The sequence below is a fragment of the Peromyscus eremicus genome, chromosome 1 (assembly GCF_949786415.1).
Source record: "Peromyscus eremicus chromosome 1, PerEre_H2_v1, whole genome shotgun sequence".
Taxonomy (NCBI): domain Eukaryota; kingdom Metazoa; phylum Chordata; class Mammalia; order Rodentia; family Cricetidae; genus Peromyscus; species Peromyscus eremicus.
This window is the reverse complement of record NC_081416.1, coordinates 75,243,387-75,265,787: the sequence shown is the minus strand read 5'-3', so window position 1 is coordinate 75,265,787 and position 22,401 is coordinate 75,243,387. Positions and strand designations below refer to the sequence as shown.

The 22,401-nt window shown below is 45.5% G+C and overlaps 1 protein-coding gene across 1 annotated transcript; it reads right to left on the bottom strand.

The window, feature by feature from the left end:
- Positions 1 to 9,026: 9,026 nt before the first annotated feature.
- LOC131913722 (zinc finger protein 689) lies at positions 9,027 to 17,057 on the bottom strand. Its single transcript, XM_059266521.1, has 3 exons — positions 15,988 to 17,057; positions 15,682 to 15,795; positions 9,027 to 12,113 (listed from the first exon to the last, which is right to left on the bottom strand). The coding sequence occupies exons 1-3, from the start codon at positions 16,190 to 16,192 to the stop codon at positions 10,930 to 10,932; spliced, it is 1,503 nt and encodes a 500-aa protein (XP_059122504.1). The 5' UTR covers positions 16,193 to 17,057; the 3' UTR covers positions 9,027 to 10,929.
- Between the last annotated feature and the right edge of the window lie 5,344 nt (positions 17,058 to 22,401).

Below are 22,401 nucleotides of genomic sequence, written 5' to 3'. Positions count from 1 at the left end.
CACTGTGGCACTATGGTTAGAGTGGGTCTTATGGAGGTCAGATAATCAACACAGTTTTAGCTCAGGTCTGGCTCACAGTTCCAGGATGCAAATTGAGATTGACACCATGGATGTGGTGGTGCCTATATCCTAGCATCTGGGGAGCTAGGGCAAGGAGGAATACCTCAAGTTGAAAGACAGCCTGGGCTACATAATGAGTTCAAGGCCACGTAGGCTACATAGCAAACCCCTGACTCAAACAAACAACAACAGCAAAAACAACCAGACATTTACCACCAAACCAAACAACCTGAGTTAAATTCCTGGAATTCACACAATGCAAAGAAAGAATGGATTCTTATAAGCTGTCCTCTGACCTCCATATGTACACCAAGGCATATACATATAAATAAGTTGTAGAAAGAAATTTAAAAGAAAGAAAGAAATGGACATAATTAGCAGCTAGAAGAGTCCCTGTATTGTCCCCTAACCTCTAGCACCCATTAGAGCTACTTCTACCTAAGAGAATATTAAGTCAAAAGCAATTATAGTATCCCTGCAGGAACTGCAAAGATGAGTGCCACCAATCACAGAACTGAAGATGTGAATATGGACCTGCCCCATTCATTATACCTCTCTGTGGTGGTATTTTGTTTGTGCTCTCACAAATAAAACTTTGCTGGAGATGAGCTAGAAACTAGAAGCCAGGCAGTGGTGGAACACACCTTTAACCTCCACTTGGGAGGAAGAAACAGAAAGTGATTTGGCTGGGCAGAGAGAGGAAGTGATAAGGCAGAGCAGGGGCCGGAGCTTGCTTGCTCCTTTCAGTCTGAGGATTTCATAGTAAGAGCTCTAGTGGCTGGCTGCTCGGTTTCTCTGACCTTTCAGCATTTACCCTGATATCTGGCTCTGGGTTTTTATTATTAAAGACCAATTATGATTCATGCTATGTCTGGCGTCCCAACTTTTGTGATGCAAATTTACAAAAAAGCCACTTGCCTGTGGCTTTGCAGTCACCGGCACAGGCCGGAGCTGCATGTGGCCAGAGTCCCTACCCCACTGGCTAAGTTTCTGTTGCAGCCTCTCTGCAACAAACTCCATAGAATTTTGGGCTCCAAAAACTGGAGTTAGCCACTTTCACACATTCCCCTGGGGAAATGACTGGCCCTTTGACTTCTCTCCTGCTGGGTTGTGGGCTCTCCCTGGACGCCCTCCTCAGGCTGCTACCACACTAGGTAGCTGCCTTGAAACCCTGCTCAGGCTTCTACTGTTCTACGCAGAAGCAGTCAGCCTCACATGAGAATCATCATCGTTGGCAGATTTGGTGAGACAATTGGGAATTCTTAAAGGGAGGAATTAGTAAAAAGAGTTTTTTCCCCACATTAAAAAATGGGAAACACTATTATAATGGAGGGAGTTAGGTCTCTGTATGATAATACACTGGACAGTTTGAAAATGGAACAATTAAATGAGAGGACAATTAATTTAGATACAATTTATTTAATATCAATTATAAATATTATATGTTTGATCATTTTTGTTTAATCACTAAAAAAGTTGGTTAAAATGAATGCCAAGATACAAGTTTTAGAAAAACTTATTAAAACAGAACATAGAGATATTCAGACCCAGAGAGAGGAATTTAAAGGTGAACAAATCTCAACATTGCATTATAAGGTTAGAGAGGAAAAGCCTAAGGTTTTCAAACAGCCAAACTTAATTTATCCAGTAACCTTGCAGGAACTGCCAAATGATAGATATCCTCAAGGCTGTGTAAGAGCTGAATGGACTCCTGTGCAAATGTTACATTTGAGGAGATTCAAGAAAGTTATAGTTTCATATGGCATGCATTCACCTTTTGTGAAGCAAATGTTAAACTTGTGATCAACTTGTAATAGAATTATCCCACAAGACTGAAAAGACTTGGTTACAGCAGTCTTGGAGCCTGGTTCTCAGTTACAGTGGAGGACCTGGTGGAAAGATGAGGCTAAGACCAATGAACAATGAAGTAGGGCTAGAGGTATGGGAATCTCCCAAGACCAACTTCTTGGAGAGGGAGATTATGCTAATGTACAAAGATAATCTCTATATGATGACCACACCCAGGCTTTATGCCACGCAGCAGCCTTGAATGCTTGGGACAGAATTGAAGAAGTAGGAAAGAAAACTAAGTCATTTACTAAAGATATACAGGGCCCAAAAGAAACCTTCACTGATTACTTACAAATAATAATTGAATCTCTGGCTTTTGAAAATGATAATGTACAATGCAAAAGGGTAACTAGGCTGTTAAAGGCATGATCAGCACCCTTAGAGGAATGGATCTGAGATACAATCAATATTGAATCTCATAACTATGATGATGCTTGGATAGGAGAGGTGATTTTCAGAAGTTGGAAGAAAAATTGAAATGTCAAGTGTTTCAAACAAGGTCACCTAAGAAGGGATTATAAACAAGGCATTCCTAGAAACAATGGTTTTTTCTAAGAATAATCCCAAGAAAATGCCCCTCCCTTCTGGAGTATACAGAAGGTATGGCAGAGGCAGGCATTGGACTAATGAATGTAGATCAACAAGGGACAGTCCAGGTAACCCTTTGCCATTGGGAAATGCCTTGAGTGGCCTCTCACAGGCCCCCATCTCAAATTCCATTCAGTTGTTTCCTGTCATCATGGAAGACGCTCCTTCCCAGAGCAATTAAAAAACTTAATGTTGCCGGAAGGTGGTGTTGCACACCTTTAATCCCAGCACTCGGGAGGCAGAGCCAGGCGGATCTCTGTAAGTTTGAGGCCAGCCTGATCTACAGAGCGAGATCCAGGACAGGCACCAAAACTACACAGAGAAACCCTGTCTCGAAAAACAAACAACAACAACAACAACAAAAAACCACCTAATGCCTCTTGTAAGGAACCATATTGCTCTAGATGATAGAACAGCTATGGAAGAGAGAATAAAAACTCAGGAGAAACCATAAAGTGAATATTTTGGCAAACTTCTATAATTGAACAAAGACCAAAATTAAAAATATGAATAAATGATGTTGTCATTGAAGGTCTTATTACACACAGGTGCAGATGTAACAATACTTGCACCAGGATCTTGGCATCCAAATTGACCTCTTCAGGAGGTAAGTGTTTAGGTTTTAGGGAGTGGAACATTATCTCAGGTAAAACAGAGCACAAGATGGGTCAAATGTATAGGACCAGAAGGACAGAGAGGAAAATTAAAGCCATGTGTGGCTCATATAGCAATGAATCTATGGGGACATGATTTGTTACAACAATGGAATACCCAGATTAACATTCCTCCAGCCTAAGGAACAAACTATAAATTAACTTATGTTTCTGGGGAAAATATTAGAAGGTATTATAAAGAACAGTCACTGACCATTCAGTTTGTACAAGAATAGGGCACGACAGCTGCTAATTTTTCAAAGGAACCAACAGCCCCAACTGTAAAATGGTTAATGGACAAACCTGCATGAGTTGAGCAATGGCCTTTAAAATCAGAGAAATTACAGGCCTTAGAACACCTGATACAAGAGCAACTAAATGCTCAGCATATTTAAGAATCAACCAGCCCTTGGAATTCTCTTGTATTGTTATTAAAAAGAAATCTGGACAATGGAGAATGGTAACAGATCTAAGAGCTATTAATAAGGTGATTCAGCCAGTGGGCTCTCTACAGTCTGGAATTCCTTTGTCCTCTCTGTTATTTAAATAATGGTCTTTTTTTTTTAAAGATTTATTTATTTATTATGTATACAGAAGGGGGCACCAGATCTCATTACAAATGGTTGTGAGCCACCATGTGGTTGCTGGGAATTGAACTCAGGACCTCTGGAAGTGCAGTCAGTGCTCTTAACCTCTGAGCCATCTCTCCAGCCCAAATAATGGTCTCTTATAGTTATCAATTTAAAAGATTGTTTCTTCACTATACCTTTACAAGAAAAAGACAGAGAAAATTTGCCTTCACAGTACCTCCTTATAATAATTCTCAGGCTGTTAAGAGACATCAGTAGAAGGTTCTCCCACAGGGAATGTTAAATAGCCCCACCCTGTGCCAATATTTTGTAAGTCAGTCATTGGAAATGATATGTAAGCAATTTCCTCAATCTATAGTTTACCATTACATGAATGACATCTTACTAGATGATTCAAATGTAGATACTTCAAAGAAAATGTTTGAAGAAATGAAGAAAATTTTGCCTTGTTGGGGACTACAAGTTGTTCCTGAAAAAATACAAAGAGGAGATTCTATTAATTACTTAGGATATGAAATAGGTCTACAAAAATTTAGACCCCAAAAGGTACAAATTAGGAGAGATCGATTATGGACTCTTAATGACTTTCAAAGATTGCAGGAAACATTTCCAAACTATGGCCCACTATTGAAGTAGAAAATCAAGAACTGATTAATTTGTTCAAAACCTTAAATGGTGACAAAGACTTAAATAGTCCAAGAGAATTATCAGCTGAAGTTGAGAGAGAATTGGCTTTGGTGGAAAAGAAATTACAGGATGTTCATGTGGATAGTTTGGATCCAGAGCTTGATTGAATTCTGGTTATCTTGCCTTCTAATTATTCTCCTACAGAATTTTAATGCAGAGAGAAGATATTACCTTAGAGTGGATCTTTTTACCACATAAACAGAATAAAAAATTAAAAACTTATGTGGAAAAGGTCTCTGAGTTGATCCTAAAAGGAAAATTGAGACTTCATCAATTAGTAGAAATAAACACAGCAAAAATTGTATAGTACCTTTTACTAATGATGAAACTGACAAATTAAGCCGGGCAGTGGTGGCGCACGCCTTTAATCCCAGCACTTGGGAGGCAGAGGCAGGGGAATCTCTGTGAGTTCGAGGCCAGCCTGGTCTACAAAGCGAGTTCCAGGAAAGGCGCAAAGCTACACAGAGAAACCCTGTCTCGAAACACCCCCCCCCAAAAAAAAAATTTAAAGAAATAATTATTTCTTAAGGTCATACAATACCTCCCTAGTTCTGCATAAAGAAGGTCAAATATCCCATCCTATTGCAGAACCATTTCAGTTAATATCAATTGACAACATTGGGTCCAGTTCCCTGGTATATCAATGGTCATTCGGTCATTTGTCCCCTATGTCAGGGTTTTTTACCTTTGCCCCACCTTCTAGCCCTCTTTTGGGAACAGGAAACTCAGGACGATGTGTTCTCCATAACTGCTTCAAGCTGAAACAGGTTTCAGGGGTCAGGACTCTGGCTAGTCAAAGGTAAGGAGGGAACCCAGGCAATGGGGCGTTTATCAGAAGTATGTGGTCATCTGACCTAGCTGTAGAAACAAGAAATAATTATATTTTGGCTGGATTGGTCCACCACCAGCCTTCAGCAGGTCCATGTCTCATAGGCTGGTCAGTAGCCGATGCCTGGATGTGTCAGCCAGATGGAAGCCTTCTGAAACAGACGCAGACTAGAGACAAGAGTGAAAATTTTATGAATTTGTTTGGAACCTCTTGGCCTTAGTAATTGGAAAAGGGAAACCAGGAGGGAAATACCATCCTCAGGAGTAGACGGGTGAGGAAAACTGAAAACTCATTTATCTGGAGCTTGTTTGACCTCTGTGATGTGGACCCAATGATTTCTTTTGATCCTGTGAAGTTTATATGAATTTTAAAATGAGCCGGCAAGTTGGCTATATCCCCAGCATGTGGGGAGGATAGGTCTCTTGTGCCCATCCACTTCAGCCTAAGAGTGGCAGCTGGGGAACACTAGGCCAAGACTGGAGGACTTTCCTCGGCCTGTAAAACAATATGCAGCAAGAGGTGATTTCCTTACCTCCTCCCATACAGATGACCTGAACGCCAGGTGCCCCACCTACGCTCGAGCCACGGACAGGTCTGTTTTGACCTTATTAAAGACCAACCACATGATTGCCCTTATCAAATATGGTGCCTGACCACGTGGTCATATGGGGTTTTTTTTTCCCCCCTAAAATAAACAACAGATAAGGCACATTCGCAATAGGAAATAGACTTTTTGAAAGAAAGAGGGAGAAAAAAAATTTATGGGAAACTTTTATGGTTAATGAATTGGAGCTCGGAGGTGGAGCTTCAGAGGGGACTGGGAATGGAGTAGCAACGCAACTGGGTGGGAGAGAGGGGACACACACACACACACCACCCCCCACGCTGTGGCATGGTGCGAGCAGCCATGGTGGGGGCGGAGGACGATAGGAGGAGCGGTGCATTTTCCCCAGTGAGGTAAAAGTCCAGCAGACTGACCTCCAGTGTCCCAGAGGGTCAGCGAGGGCCAATGAATGGCGCAAGATCGTCAATGGACCGTCGTACCAAAGGCTATGGGCCGTGGAATTGAGTGGGCACAGGCCGTCTCCATATGCAGGCACACAGGGACAGGGGCCGAAAGTCTTAAAGCCTGAAAGACATGTGGTCCCGGCACCGGAACTTCGAGAGACAACGACAAATCCTGAATTGTGGGGAAATGGAAGAACAGAAGGGAGGAATCTTACCAAACCGATAGTGTGAAGAGTCCTCAACAATGCCCCAGCCAGAAAAACTGGTGGGCAGTACAGGGTCCCTGCAGACCTCATGGCAGCAATGTTATGATATCGCACATGGAGGACTGCAGCTGGCCAGGGTATCCCACGGGTGAGGGAAAACATGCTGGCATGCTGGGCAGATGCAGCAGCGGGGCTGCAGTGTGCAGTGAGACAAGCCATGCGGGCATGACAGCAGCAGCGGCGAGTGAACATTCATTCACAACCCAGGTGCTGCACCCTCACAGAAGTGAGTTTATTACAATGGGAGAAAAAGAGAAAGATACGGAAAGAGGGGGACAGGAAGAAAGAGAAGAGAGGGAAAGCGGAGGTGTGTGCACCTCATGGCGGGGAAGAGAGAGGAAGGAGAGGGGTTTTTCCTTAAAATGAGGCTTTTATGTCAGGACGCAGGGTGGCACCAAGGGGTGGGATTTCAAGGGGCGGATCAGAATACCAATAGTCAGCTCTCCCCTGTCTTCACCACCAGGGTGAGCTCTCCAGCATTGCCCTGGCTAGTTTACCCCTTGCAGTTATGATTATGCGGTGGAGTCAGTCCTGCCCCCCATACTCCTCCCCCCCTCGACCCCTCCCCCCCACCTCCCACCCTCCCCCCCCACCCCCCCACCCCCCCTCACCCACCCCTCACCCACCCCCCACCCACCCCCCACCCCCCACCCACCCCCCACCCACCCCCACCCCCCACCCACCCCCCACCCACCCCCCACCCACCCCCCACCCCCCACCCCCACCCCCCACCCCCGCTTTCACATCCTCAGGGTCTGTTCTATTCCTACAGGGCCAGCTCTACTGTGTTGCCCAAGGTGCACAGGTCACTCTCCTGAGTGCTGCAGCTGATGAGGGGCAGAGACAAGTCTCTCGCTCTTATGGCCTCAGGGCCAGTCTCCCACATGCCCTGTGTGGAGGTGATTTCTCCCCCACCCGAGTTGCCACATGACAGATGAGTAATGGGGACAGCTCTCCCATGCTCACAACCTTGGGGCTGGGTCACCCACACCTCCGCCAACAGTGTTGGTTCTATTGTGCTGCCTAGGCAAGGTGCATGACCTCAACTTCTTATACTGTAGACCCCTCACCCTGACCCTGTGAGCAAATAAATATCATTAGGATACGTGTATCCGGTCAGGTTGGCACAGCATGCGTCAAGACTCCAAACACACAAAACTGCTCTCATTCCTAAGGGTTTGGAAGTCATTCTCGGGAGCAGACTGAGTACTAGTCTTGAAGATGAGCTTTCTTTGGAATATGCAGGCTTTGAGCAACCCACATCTGCTGAGTTCACTCTGCAAAATGCAGCAGCATTCGAGAACTTCAGATTTACAATCAGTTTAGATCCAATGTCCAATGATCACTGAAAAGTCTAGTTATTTAAAATTCTTTTAAAATTGTTTTAAAGACAGAACTTAGTATGTTTATAGGCTAGAGAGTATGTGTGCAAGACAAGAGGACTCTCGTAAATCTAGGAAGAAAAAGAGTAAATATTAGCTGGGCGATGGCAGTGCACACTTTTAATCCCAGCACCCAGGAGGCAATGATAGGCAGATCTCTGTGAGTTTGAAGCCAGTCTGGTCTACAGCGTTCCAGAACAGCCAAGGCTAAACAGAGGAACCCTGTCAAAAGAATAAAGAATAGAGGGTGTCGAAGTGGACAGAATCCAGGCACAGCTGTCATTGATGAACTTTGCACATGGAGGACTCCCCCAGGAACTGATGGGAATAAGTACACTAGTAGGGGACCTGGGAGAAGGCAGCAGGGTATGGATAGTCTCTTGACACCTTGTGGTCTTTTGCTGAACAAAAGGTACTCACTGCTAAGAATATCTGTTGACATCAGAAACACCGGAGGAGCAACCGAGGTTGGCGTAGGAAAGGAATCATGGATCACAGCCCTTCTCAACAGCACTGTGATTTTTTCCATGTATTTTGTGGAGAGAATTCATTGGGAAGATGCTGGGACCCTCACTGAATAAGGGGCCAGAATCACATTTGGAATGAACCCTGGCAATGAAGAAGCCTGTAACATTCTTACCTCTGCTCTCCACGGACATGATGGAAGTTAGCCGTGATGACTTTCAAGGTTTGTTTTGTTTTTGTTTTTTTGGTTTTGTTTTGTTTTTGTTTTTTGAGACAGGGTTTCTCTGTGTAGCCTTGGCTGTCCTGGATCTCACTCTGTAGACCAGGCTGGCCTCAAACTCACAGAGATCCTCCTGCCTCTGCCTCCCAAGTGCTGAGATTAAAGGCGCCCCCCCCTTCAAGTTTTTAAGTTACAACCTGGGCCCAGAAGCACTGTAAAATTCCTATATGAGGAATAACTTCACTAGTCGGTGGTAACGGATAGAGGCACTTCCAACAGTGGAGACTTGGCAGACATCCTAGGTCCTGGCTAGGGAACGGCAGGGTCCTTGGGCTAAGGGGTTCAATCTCCATCATAACAGTGAATTTCTTCTCAGCCAAAGAGCTAGATTCACATTTTGTGAAGAGTAATTCCAGAAGGAGCAGAATTTATCCATTAAATATTTTAATGAAACTATCTGGCAAGGCCCCTGCCCAGAGGGCACTCATTATCCACAAAGAAACAAACAGTTACAATCAGCTTGCTAAACACCTAAACAAAAGTAATAACGACGAAGATGTATCCCATCTGCTCCCCACCTAATGCTGACATCAGATGCACTATAGGAAGAAGCAACCGCAGGAGGATGATGTTGTTGGAATATGGTAAGTCATAGAAATTCCACTTCGGTGCAGCTGCTGAGGGCAAAGGGCAGTAAGGTTTTACTGAGCACCTAATTAGGTGGGTGCCTTGAATGACCTCACTTTAATTACGAGCAAAAACTGAATGGGGCCCCATGGAAGGTTCCATGCTGTTTCCTTATTTTGGTGAAAACCAGGGGAAAAAATAAAACCCAGTTCCCAGGGATTTTCCCAGCTACTAGCTACCTGCCTCAGGCTCAGGTCCCCTCTTGCTGCTAGATTCCAGTCCGCCACTTTTTTCTTAAAATCAAACCTCTCGCTGGGCGGTGGCACACGCCTTTAATCCCAGCACTCAGGAGGCAAAGGCAAGTGCATCTCTGGATTTCTGTGAGTTCAAGGTCAGTTTGGTCTACACAGAGAAACTCTGTCTCCAAAAAAAAAAAAAAAAAAAAAAAAAAAAAAAAAAAAAAAGAAGAACAATCAAACCTCTCGGTTTACTATGCTGATGCCTCAGACCCAACCTGAACTAATTTTCGGAATGTGGTGAAGATTTGGTTTTATCACATCTCTAAAAAGAAATCTTAGGGCGTTTAGAGGTCTGAAGCCCAACAAACACACTGGCATTTCCCCCATATCAGTGTCTAGTTAAAACAGACCGGAGGAGTCCACGGTGCATACCACGGTACTGCTGTTTTCGTACGATTCTTAACAAGAGGCACTGAAAACAGCCCACCTGGAGATTTCACATGTGGGAACTGAGAGTCTTCCAAGAATGACTGACCAGAAGCTGGAGTTGATGGCTCAGTGGTTAAGGGCACCGGCTACTCTTCCAGAGGGCCTGCGGTTCGATTCCCAGTATACACATGGTGGCTCACGACCCCAGTTCCAGGGAATATGATGCCCTCATCTGGTCTCTTTTGGGCACCAGGCCCAAATATGGTGCATAGATAGACATACAGGCAAAACACTCAAACACATAAAAATAAATAAATCTTTAAAATATGTATATACACCTTTAAAAAAACAAAACAAAACATTTGAACAGAGCCAGATGTGGTGGCACCAGCCTACCACAACTATTCAGAAGGTTGAGGTGTGAGAATCACTTAAGCCACAAGTTAAAGACCACTTGAGGCAGTGAGACCACTATCACACACACACACACACACACACACACACACACACACCAACCAACTTGGGCACAAAGTAGTTGTGATTAGGTTTTCTGAAGAGCCACCATGTGGATAAAGTACTAAACATGTTCTAGGCCAAGTTTTCGAAGGAGAATGCAGTATATAGCCTTCTAAAAATTAGCACCATCACACAAGGAAATGACCTGCCATGTGAGGTAGTGAACTCCAGTCAGTTTTCAGCAATGACCGATCACTTGGCAGGAGTGATTTTTCACATGATATGGAAACAGAGACAGAGCAGGGGAGGTTCTGCCCTTTACACACGAACTAAGAAGGCAGCCCTAGAGAAGCTGGGGGGAAAAGACACCCACATTATTTTAAGATGGGTTAGCTTGGAAAGCTTTAATCAAATGGTGTCATCTCTCCTGGTAACTGTTCTAGACAAGCTGTAAGGCAGCCAGTGTGGTGGAGTACACTGGAGTTCGGGATGTGGAGCCGGGGACCAGGGCTTTAGCTCTTCCCGCTCTGTATGACCTCTGAACCCCTGCATAAGTGACCTTCCACAGTCTTCGTCACGCTACAGGGCACTCCTCCTCTGACCAGGCCCTGCTAGAACAGGTCTAGGGCTACCATTGGGGATGTGGGGGCTGCACTTGTGGACAGCGAGAGACCACCTCTGCCGGAAGCACCGGCCACACTCAAGGCAGGGGAAAGGCTTCTCCCCCGTGTGCAGAAGCTGGTGCTGAGCCAGATGGCTCCACTGGGCAAAGCGTTTGGAGCAAAGGTCACAGGCATACGGCCGCTCGCCCGAGTGCACACGCCGATGACTGGCCAGCAGGGAGGGGTAGGCAAAGCGGCGGCCACAGTCCTCGCAAGCATGCAGCTTCTCCTCCGTGTGGGTGCTGCGGTGAATGGCCAGGGAGCCACTCCTTCGGAAGGCACGTCCGCAGTCCGGGCAGGGGTAGGGCTTCTCGCCCGTGTGCAAGAGCTGGTGCTGGAGCAGGGTGCTGCGCTGGGAGAAGCGGGCTTCACAGTGCTCACAGGCATAGGGCCGCTCCCCAGAGTGCACACGCCGGTGGCTAACGAGGCGGGAGGAGGAGGAGAAACGTCGCTCGCAGTCAGGACAGGGGTAAGGCTTCTCTCCTGTGTGGATGCGCTGGTGGATGACCAGGGCGGTGCGCTGGCGGAAGCGGCGGCTGCACTCCAGGCAGGTATAGGGCTTCTCTCCCGTGTGTGTCCGCTGGTGGATAGCGAGCAGGGACGGGTAGGCGAAGCGACGCCCACAGCTAGGGCACTGGTGAGGTTTCTCACCCGTGTGTGTGGTCCGGTGATTGGCCAGGGACCGGCTCCGTCGAAAGCAGCGGCCACAGTCAGGGCAGTGGTAGGGCTTCTCGCCTGTGTGTATGACCTGGTGCTGAGACAGGTTCTTCCGCTGGGAAAAACGTTTGCCACACTGGTCACAAACGTAAGGGCACTCACCAGAGTGGGCCCGCCGGTGACTGACCAACAGGGATGGGTAGGAAAAGCGGCGCCCACAGTCCGGGCAAGGGTAGGGCTTCTTCAGATTCTGGGCGCATTTGTGGCTCTCCAGGGCGGGGTGGTCAGGGAAGGTACAGCCGCAGTCAGGGCAGATGGGGCCTCCAGATGTCTGCCTGGGAATCAACCGCGGTTTGCTGGGCTTCCGCCCTCGCTTCCCCTTTCGGGGTGTCTCCTTAGGTGGGAATACTTCCTTCTCTTCATTCTTCTGTCTGGTTCGGGTTTCTAGCGGGAAACAGAGAAATTAAATACTGGGCTCCTATGCTTGCCTAGAAACGTTAAGGGTTACAAGAGCAATACACTCAGATCCTGTCAACTGTTAGTGTCAGAGCCAAGAGTGGCTTGCAAACGTGGAAGGCATTTAGAGCTCCTCATGCACCTCATGTAGGATGGGGGGTGGGGGTTTAAGCTGACTTTTAAAACAGAGTGTCTGAGGGCTAAGGGTTTGGCTTGGTTGGCAGAGTGCTTGCCTGGAATTCATGAAGCCCTGGGTTTGATCCTGCACCCCCTAAAGTGGTTCATCCTTGGCGACATAGCTTTACTAAGATGCAAGAGACTTTGTTCTTAAAAACAATCAAACAAAAAAACTTGCATGTTTTTAGTAGAAGGGGGGTAGCTCTATGGGGTACACAGAAACCTTTGTCCCCACCAACCTTGTAGAAACTGTTAGCTTCTTCCAGTATTTGGGGGGTTTGTTTGTTTAGATAGGGTCTCTTGTACTCTAGGCTTGGCCTCCAACTCACTAGTAAGGAGGGGGGGATGACCTTGAACGACTTATCCTCCCACTCCCACCCACTTCCACCACCAAGTGCTAACATCAGAGCAGGTACCACACCTTATTTATGCAGTGCTGGGGATCAACCCCTGAGCGTGTGCATGGGAGGCAAGCGCTCTACCCCGTGAGTGGCACACTAAGCTAGCCTTACAGGGTTTATGATGCAGTACAAATGCATACGGTTTCCCCATACCTTCCCTACATAAAAGGTGACACACAACATAGAACTTTATGCACACTTTACTGCACTTTCCTTTTTCCCACTTAATATGTATTCTAAGGATCTCTTCTGGAAAAGCAGGAAGTGCTCCTAACTTCTGAGCCATCTCTCCAGCCCAGAATTTTTTTTTTTGGGGGGGGGGGGTGTTTCGAGACAGAGTTTCTCTGTGTAGCTTTGCGCCTTTCCTGGAACTCGCTTTGTAGACCAGGCTGGCCTCGAACTCACAGAGATCCGCCTGGCTCTGCCTCCCAAGTGCTGGGATTAAAGCATGTGCCACCACCGCCTGGCCTCAGAATTTGCATTTTAAGAGCAATCCTGTATGTTTTATGTCAGCTTGACACAAGCTGGAGTCATTTGGGAAGAGGGGACCTCAACAGAGAAAATGCCTTAACCAAGTTGGCCTGTGGTGCATTTTTGTTAATTAGTGATTGATGTTGGGAGTGCTCAGCTCGTTTTTGGTGCCATCCCTGAACAGGTGGCCTTGGGGTATATCTTAGGAGGCAGTCTTAGCAAGCCAGGAGAGAAACAAGCCAATAAACAGTCCTCCTCCATGGCCTTTGCTCCAGTTCTTGCCCTTGGCTCCCTTTGATGATGTAATAAACTCTTCCATCGCCTAGCTGGTTTTGGTCACCGTGTTTATCACAGCAATAGAAACCCTAACTAAGACAGAGTGGCTCCAGGAGGGGAGCATTGCTGTGACACACCTAACCATGTGTTTTGAGGAGTGTGCTGGCAACTTTGAGCCAGGAAAGCTATTGAGTGCTCAGGGTGCAGTGGGCTGTTCCGTGGGGACTTTGGAGATAATGCTGAGAGCAGTGCAATGATGGAGGCCTGGCCTGTAAAGTTCCAGAGGGAAGTCTGAGACTCCTTAAAGACTCTACCAAGACCATTTATGTGGGTGTGTATGTATGTACGTATGTATGGATGGATGTATTTTTTGGATTTTCAAGACAGGGTTTCTGTTATTCCTGACTGTCCTGGAACTCACTCTGTAGACCAGGCTGCCTCTGCCTCCTAAGTGCTGGAATTAAAGGCCTGCACCACCACCACCATCCGGTTACATTTTTAATTAAGAAGCACTAAAGAGAAACCTTTGCTTAGCTAGGACAATTAATGCTGGTCAGCTGGGTTTGAGAAATCAGCATAATTAAAAAAAAATACCAGTATCACCAAGGATCATAAATCTGGGAGTATTTCCTCAAGGTCAGCACACAGAGCTGTGGCCCATTATGGGGCCAAGGCTGCATCTCACACTGGCAGCTGAACTTAGTTATGTGTAAGTTTCCTAGGTCATGTTACTTCTGGAGGCATAAAGGGTCATGGAGAATAACTATCGCTTGGCACTGTGACAGGCAAGCACAGACCATTGGTGAATGTGCAGCTTCAGCTGAAGTAGAAACCTCAGGATTGAAGGGGTCAGGGAGGGAAACTGAAGCTTGGCAGGATGTGGCAGGGTCAACATCTCTAAAGAGAGCCCAGGAGAGGATATTGGTGAATGTGTAGCCCCAGCATTTTGCAGATACCATTACCACAGCTGACCAACCACCACCCACAGCAGCAGCTGTGGAGTGGAGCCGGCTTGAGCTTAGTTAACCAGCTGCACGTCCAGTGGATGACAGTCACAGAAGTGCCACTGCCAAGCCCTTTGGACCCCAAAGATAGTGAATCTCAGAAGTCTGACCTTGAGAGGTTCTTACTGGAGGACTTTCATTTTGCTTTTATTTTATTGTAGCTGTGCCCTGGTTATTACTATTTGGAATAAGAAAGTATGCAACTTATCGTTGTTATTATTACTTTTACAGGAACCTGTATTTGATTTTAGAGAGATTTTGGATATTCTAGAGAAACTTTTTGAAAGAGAATTTGGACATTGTAAAGAGACCCAACTTTTGGAGTGTTTGAATTGAGACGTTGGGATGAACAAGAAAGGGAAGGTTGTGGTTAACAGGATGTGTTTGTGTGTCAAACTGACAAGGGGTCAATTGTGCTGGATTGGTTTATGTCAACTTGACACAAGCTAGAGTCATATAGGGAGAGAGAACTCAATGGAGAAAATTCCCTCACCAGACTGGCCTCTGGGCAAGCCTGCATTTTCTTAATTAGTGATTGATGTGGAAGGGCCCAGCCCACTGTGGGTGGTGCCATCCCTACGCAAGTGTTCTTGGATATATAAGAAAACAGGGGAGGAGCCAGTCAGCAGCCTTCCTCATGGCTTCTGCTTCTGCCCTGAAGTTCCTGCCCTGATTTTCTTTGATGATGGGCTGTAATATGAAAATGTAAATTAAATAAACCCCTTCCTCCGCAGGCTGCTTTTGGTCATGTTGTTTATTACAACATAGAAACTTCTGACTAAGACAACTCCCAAATATGCAGCTGCTGGTCTAGAAGCACTTTGGGATCCACGGCTGTAACAACAATGTTAAAGACCTTGGAGTGTATTTCATCGAGTAGTTCACAGCCTAGGAGCACACTCAAAGCAATGGGCCTTTTCTTTTCCTTTTTAAATTCAAGAGTGAACCAGGGATTAGGGAGCTGGCTCAGGGGTTGAGGGCTCTTCCTACTCGTCCAGAGGATCCGAGTTCGGTGCAAAGGAGGCTAGGTTCCAGATCCTGGGACGCTGGATCTTTTTCAAAGCTCGGTGATTCATTTATGTCAATGGAGTCCTGCAGGGAGTTAGTTTGCCCACAGAACAAGCAACTCGGTTACCCCTAACCAGACCAAAATTCTAGGTTGGGTCGATAGAGTTTCGGGAGTTACACACGAGGGCTGCAGGGTCTCCGTGGGCATTTTTCACTCACTTCTCTGGAATGTTACCCATCTCCGGTACTCTTGCGGATCTAGGGCCGCCGGTTCCCAATCATCGGTATTTCTTTCCAACCAGGAGATGAGAGCTGGTTTGGGACCTGCACATCCTGGGGAAGGAGAACCAGTCAGGGCTGGCCTCGGGAAAGGATGCTAAAAAAAAAGATACATGACGAGGCTCTGCCCCCACCCCTAACGAGCGGGTCGCAGGTCAGGACCCTGGCTCCCTGCCCCCACTCTACCCCGCCCTCAAGCTCCATCACCCCTTAGGCCCCGCGTCAGCCGATTGGGCCGGGCCTCACCGAGCGCGCCCAGGAGCCCGTAGGTCTCGCGCATCACCTCCCGGTACAGCATCCTCTGCGCGGGCCGCAGGCAGCCCCACTCCTGCGGGGAGAAGTACACGGCCACGTCCGCGAACTTCAAGGCCCTTGGCCTCCGGCCCCTCCTCCGAGTAGGTCCAGCCTCTCCGGGTGCCCGCGCGGGGAGCGGAGCCGAGGGTGGCGCCATCGGACCCGCGCCCCGGCCTTGCCCGGGACACCGCGCACCCCGAGACCCAGGAGCCCGGCCGGGACGGGAAGGCCCGGAGGAAATCGGGAGCGGCCCGACGCAGACCACACCGTTATTCAGGAAACTCCCGCTGGAACTTGGGTGAGAGGCACCGGAAGATGCCTTCGGGGAAGATGGCGGCGCTGCTCCTGCACCGCCGCTGCTGCCTGCAACGCAGGCGGCCTCCAGCTATCGATTTTATTGACCCGAGCGCCATGCCGGCTTCTTAACCTCCCTGCCCTAAAGTGTGATGGCGCTGCGAGATGGCTTCATGCCTACTTTTCCCCCTGGTCTATTGCATTCGTTCATTGGTCGGTAACTGAAGATCGGACGTTCTGATTGGGTGTTGGCAAAGGCGGCGCGTTTGAATGAAGCCAACGGATTCTTAAGGGCAGGAAGGTAGATGGGGTGTCCCTAAACAGGTTTTGAGAAGTGTGGGAGTAGGAGGCTCTCCTCGTTGTTCTCTTAGTGTTTGTTTGCCCTAGCTGGAGAAGACGCTTCTACATGTCTCCCTAGGGAAAGTCACACAACGTCAACAGAGATCTGTTGAACAGCTGCATTCTATGACCATAAAGTTGTCACAGCATGGAATTCTGAAAAGTCCTAGGAAAGAAGGGAGCACTGATAACGTTTTGAGGCACAAATGGCACTTCTGGTAAAACTGAATTATTGTAAGGGTAAATTGACTAATCTTGTACCTAGTCTATAGAAATGGATGACCCACCTTCCAATGCTTTAGGAAGTTTGACTTTTGTTTGGATGCGAAACTAATAGCTTTGTGCTTACTCTTTCCACATTTTTTTTTTTTTTCTTTTTCCGGAGCTGAGGACCGAACCCAGGGCCTTGGCAGCGCTCTACCACTGAGCTAAATCCCCAACCCTGGAATGCACATTTAATTGCTAGGGGGAACAAAAACAAATGGCTAGCTAGTCATTTCACTTGTAAGGAAGCAGGGAAGTGACGTCTCCGTCGTTGCCTTCCTAAATAGTGCAGTTGTGCCATCAACATGTTCCAGGATAGCCTGGACAACACAGTGAGAACCTGTTTTTGAAGGAAGGGTATGTAGCCCAGTGGTAGGGCATTTGCCTAGCATGCATGAGGCTCAAAGTTCTATAAAAATATTTTTAAAAATGGATAACCAGGACTGGGTGTGAAACCAAACCCTTGTATAAATATCAGGACAAACTGTAAGGAAGACTGCCCACTGTACAGATGTGTGGAGGAGATCCACATGTCAAGAGGCCACACAAAGATGTCTGTGCTTTTGCTGTTGAGAGCCAACTTAAGACTTGGAATTCTAGAGTAGATGTTGTCTGAAACTTACTGTCTAGAGTCCTTATGTGGATAATTATCACAAGGCCACAGCACAAAGACCTGGATTTAATTACCTGTACTGCCCACTCCCCAAACAAAACAACAAAAATCATAAGACAGCTGGGTGTGGTGGCACATGCCTTTAATTCCCAGTACTTGGGAGGCTGAAGCTGGCAGATCTGAGTTGGAGGACACCCTGGTCTACATAGTTGAGTTCCTGGCCAGCGAGGGACACATCAAAAAACAAGCAAACAAAAACAAAACCCCCACAAATCTTGATCATCTTGCTCAAAATCTGTTATGAGATGAAGGAATGAAATCTGAACCTGGGATGTCTTCTCTGTGACACTAACAACTCTACATTGGGCCAAAAGCCTTAAGACTAACTTCTCCAGAACTGGAGAGATGGCTCAGTGGTTAAGAGCCCTTGTTCTTGCAGAGGACCCAAGCTCTGTTTCTGGTACACTCATGGTAGCTAACAACCATCTGTAACTCCAAGAAATCTGACACTGTGTCCTCCACCAGCAACAGGCACACCTGTGGTACACAGTCAGGCAAAGCACCCCTATTCATAAAATAAATATTTTTATAAAGACTTCCTCCATGGTTCATGCTCAGTGAGTGTCAACGCCTAGAAATGCAGCCTTAAATGTTAGCACACTCTCATTTTACAGACTGCCTGGACCCAGACCTTTGCCTGAGGGATCACCTCACCATAAACCCAGACTAGGACAAGCAATGTCCGTCCTAGGAAGAAGTAGAAAAACTACTTATTAATGAAAGCCATACTTGCCTTTTCTTCTTTTCCAGACAGGTCCTCATGCTGTCCAGGCTGGCCTCACATTCATCATGTAGCTGAGGATGACCAAGAACTTCTGATCCTCCTACATCTTAACTCCTGAGTGCTATAATTAAAAGTATGCATAGCACACTCAGTTTTATTTGGTGCTAGGGACGGAACCTAGGGCCTTGTGTCTCTCCAGACAAGATTTACATACACCTTTCTCCACCCTGCCATCTCTTCTTTCCTAGTGCTGGGATTAAAGGCATGTGATTGAGTATTAAAGGTGTGTGCCACCACTGCCTGGCTCTGGTTCTCTCCAAACTGAGTCAATCTCATGTAGTCCAGGGTAGCTTTGAACTCACAGAGATCCACCTGAGTGCTAGGATTAAAGGTGTGCACCACTGGGATGGAGAGATGGCTTAGTGGTTAAGAGCACTGGCTGCTCTTACAAAGGTCCTGAGTTCAATTCCCAGCAACCACATGGTGGCTCCCAACTATCTGTAATGAGATCTGGCACCCTCTTCTGGCATGCAGGCAGAACACTGTATACAAAATAATTTTTTTTTTTTTTTTTTTTTTGGCTTTTTCAAGACAGGGTTTCTCTGTGTAGCTTTGGCACCTTTCCTGGAACTCTGTAGACCAGGCTGGCCTTGAACTCACAGAGATCCGCCTGCCTCTGCCTCCCAGTGTTGGGATTAAAGGCGTGTGCCACCACGCCTGGCCATAATAAATAAATCATTTTTTTTTTAAATAAATCTTTTTTAAAAAAATGGTGTTTGCCACCACTGCCTGGCCGCTATGTTCAATCTAGTGGCTTTTTCTATCCTCTGATCTTCAGGCAAAATTTATTAGGGTATACAATATATCACATTTCCCCTTTTTTTTTTGTCTAAAATAATAAAAGGCTATAACTAATATAAGAAAAAGTATGTACAATAAGTATATATAATATATACAGTCAAGAATTACATTAGCAATGTCCAGTCCATAAACATTTGACAAAAATCCAATCCAATGTAAAATATTTAAAACTAGTAGTTGCTCTTTAAAGGAAGATTCAATAATCTACCTTTTTATCTTATATCCATATCCTCCCTTTTTTCTTTTCAGAGTAAATTCAATAATCTACCCTTTATCCTATCATTTTTATATATTTTTTAGAGTAGATTCAATAATCTACCTTTTATTTTATATCTGTATCCTCTTTTTTTCAGAGTAGATTCAATAATCTACCTTTTATCCTATTATTTCTATATCTCTTTTTTTCAGAGTAGATTCAATAATCTACCATATTATCCTATTATTTCTATATAATATATTTCTGTATCATATCACCCTTTCTTCTTTTAAGAGATTGACGAAGACCAATAACAATTTTTAACCAACTCCTAAACAAAGACAAACATCCATAATCCATTTTTTGGGAATGTGGGTATGGATTTTAGGCTATTTCCTGATGATTGGGGGCACTGGTAGTCTTATGAGGATATAAAGAAAATTTAGAATTGTGGATAAGACCTGATTGGAGTAGTCTGTGAGGCTGTATCTTCTCAGCTGGCCATCTCAATATTGTCCTGAGCAGTTTGTAGTCCATAGCTGATCTTGGGATGATATTTGTCAGGTTAATGGCATTATCATTGTCCTGCTGGAATTGTTGTTGTGGGGTCCCATTATCTTTAAATTTTATTTTTTTCCAATTTACACCTTTTAGCAAGTTAATTTCCATATCCCAAAACCTCTTATCTAAGTTCCCCAAAGGTACAATGCCAAATGTAAATTCTCAGTCAAGAATTACCTGTGATGTTCTGGGTTCTTCCTCAACCAAGTTTTGCACCTTCAGAAAACTCTCAGACAAGATTTTTGTATATTGTATGCAAATTTTGTATATTGATACAAATTTGAGATTATTTTTGTTAGAACATACTGTATATACTTTGTTAATTTTGTTCAAGGTATTGTACCTATACAACTCATTTAACAATGTAATGCAATTTTCTAGTCCTTGAAAGTTATTATCAACTAATTAGGATATAAAGAAATGCAAGTTAGCCGGGCGGTGGTGGCGCACGCCTTTAATCCCAGCACTCGGGAGGCAGAGCCAGGCAGATCTCTGTGAGTTCGAGGCCAGCCGGGGCTACCAAGTGAGTTCCAGGACAGGCGCAAAGCTACACAGAGAAACCCTGTCTCGAAAAACCAAAAAAAAAAAAAAAAAAGAAATGCAAGTTAGTAGTTAGTAGTTTGTCACCTATTACCATAAACTTGTAATATTAGGTATGTTTTCAAGGTCAAACAGAAATATATTTTAAATAGACAGGTCATCTTTAAACACTTTAGAGATCTACAGAATATGGCATTTAAGGTGTTTTAATAACGTATTTTTTTTTATGACAATGAGACATGTCTGCTCTTAGCAGAGAAGATGATGGTCAGTGAAGAAACTCTTTATGGAGTTTACTTTCTTTGTGGCAAGTTAGCCACTGGGCAAGAAAGTGTCCTTACCTCGACTGCTGACAGTATGATGTCCAAATGGGACAAGCAGGACACAAAAGAAAAGACTGCCAAACCTTGCCAAGACAAGGTAGGAAGGTCCTTCAGAATATCCTGCTTCACAGAAAAGTCTGTCAGCTATGCTAGACCTGTAGGCCAAAGATGAATGCCCCAGTGTTGCAGAGGAACCTTGGGTAACTCTCTATGCAGCCAGCTGTTTCTGTCATTTCTCACATTTTTTTGAAGTTGCTTGTTTGCGACTGCTTACTCAGTTAATATAATTGCCATCTCAGGTCTCTGAGGGAGTTGAAGATTAGATTGTTATAGTTTTCCTTGTTAACAAATTCAGAAAAGAAATTCACTAAAGAGGTATAAGGAGTATAAGTTTGAAAGACATCAAAAGATAGTTTTGGGTTGGTAATACAAATTAGGATAGAAAGTGAATTAGGTACAACATTTTGGACTCACCAAAATAGGATAGATAATGGAGTATTTTCTCTGCTCTGCCATCACTTTCTTCCTAGTGCTGGGATTAAAGGCATGTGATTCCCAAATACTGGGATTAAAGGTGTATGCCACCACTGCCTGGCTCTGTTTCTCCCCTAGACTGAGTCAATCTCATGTAGTCTAGGGTGGCTTTGAACTCACAGAGATCCAGACCGATCTCTGCCTCTTGAATGCTAGAATTAAAGGTGTGTACCACCACCGCCTGGCATCTATGTTTAATCTAGTGGCTTGTTCTGTCCTCTGATCTTCAGGCAAATTTTATTAGGGTACACAATATATCACCACAAAGATGTGTTATATTTGTTTATGTAAAGATGTGTTGCTGTTTCACCTTACCTGCCTAAGGTACCTGATTGGTCTAATAAAAAGCTGAACAGCCAATAGCTAGACAGTAGAGGGGTAGGTGGGACTTGTGGGCAGAGAGAATAAATAGGAGGAAAGAAGAGAAGAGAGAATGAGGGAGATAGAGAGGGATAGACACCAGGGCCAGCCAGGCAGCCACCAGACAGACATGGAGTAGGACATACAGAATGAAAGAAAGGTAAAAGCACCAAGGCAAAATGTAGATGAAAAGAAACCGGTTAAATTAAGTTATAAGAGCTAGTGGGAAAAGCATAAGCTAAGGCCGAGCATTCATAACTAATATTAAGTCTCCATGTCTTTATAGGGAGTAGGTTGGTGGCCCAAAAGAAAGCCTGCTACAGAGATGCTCTGCTGGTGATTTAACCATGGACAGTGCACCTGCCACAGCGACTCCTACAGCCATTCATAGGCATGTGTGCGTACAGGTGGCAAATGGGGTTTGGCACACCCTACACAGAATTCAACTTCTCTCCCACTCCCCTCCTGCTCACCTACAGGCATATGACTGATGCCTTTCTCCAAAACATATCTTTCATTATGAGTTATTTTGACCTATGACAGCCACAGCCACATTTCTGGAACCTACCTGAAGGATGAAACCTGGTATAGGGACTATCCAGGAAGTCTCCATGACTTTCACCTCCGTTTTGCTAGACAGGTGAACTGGAGGGCTTTCAGGGCATATATCTTCTTGAACCTTTCCCCATACCTGGTA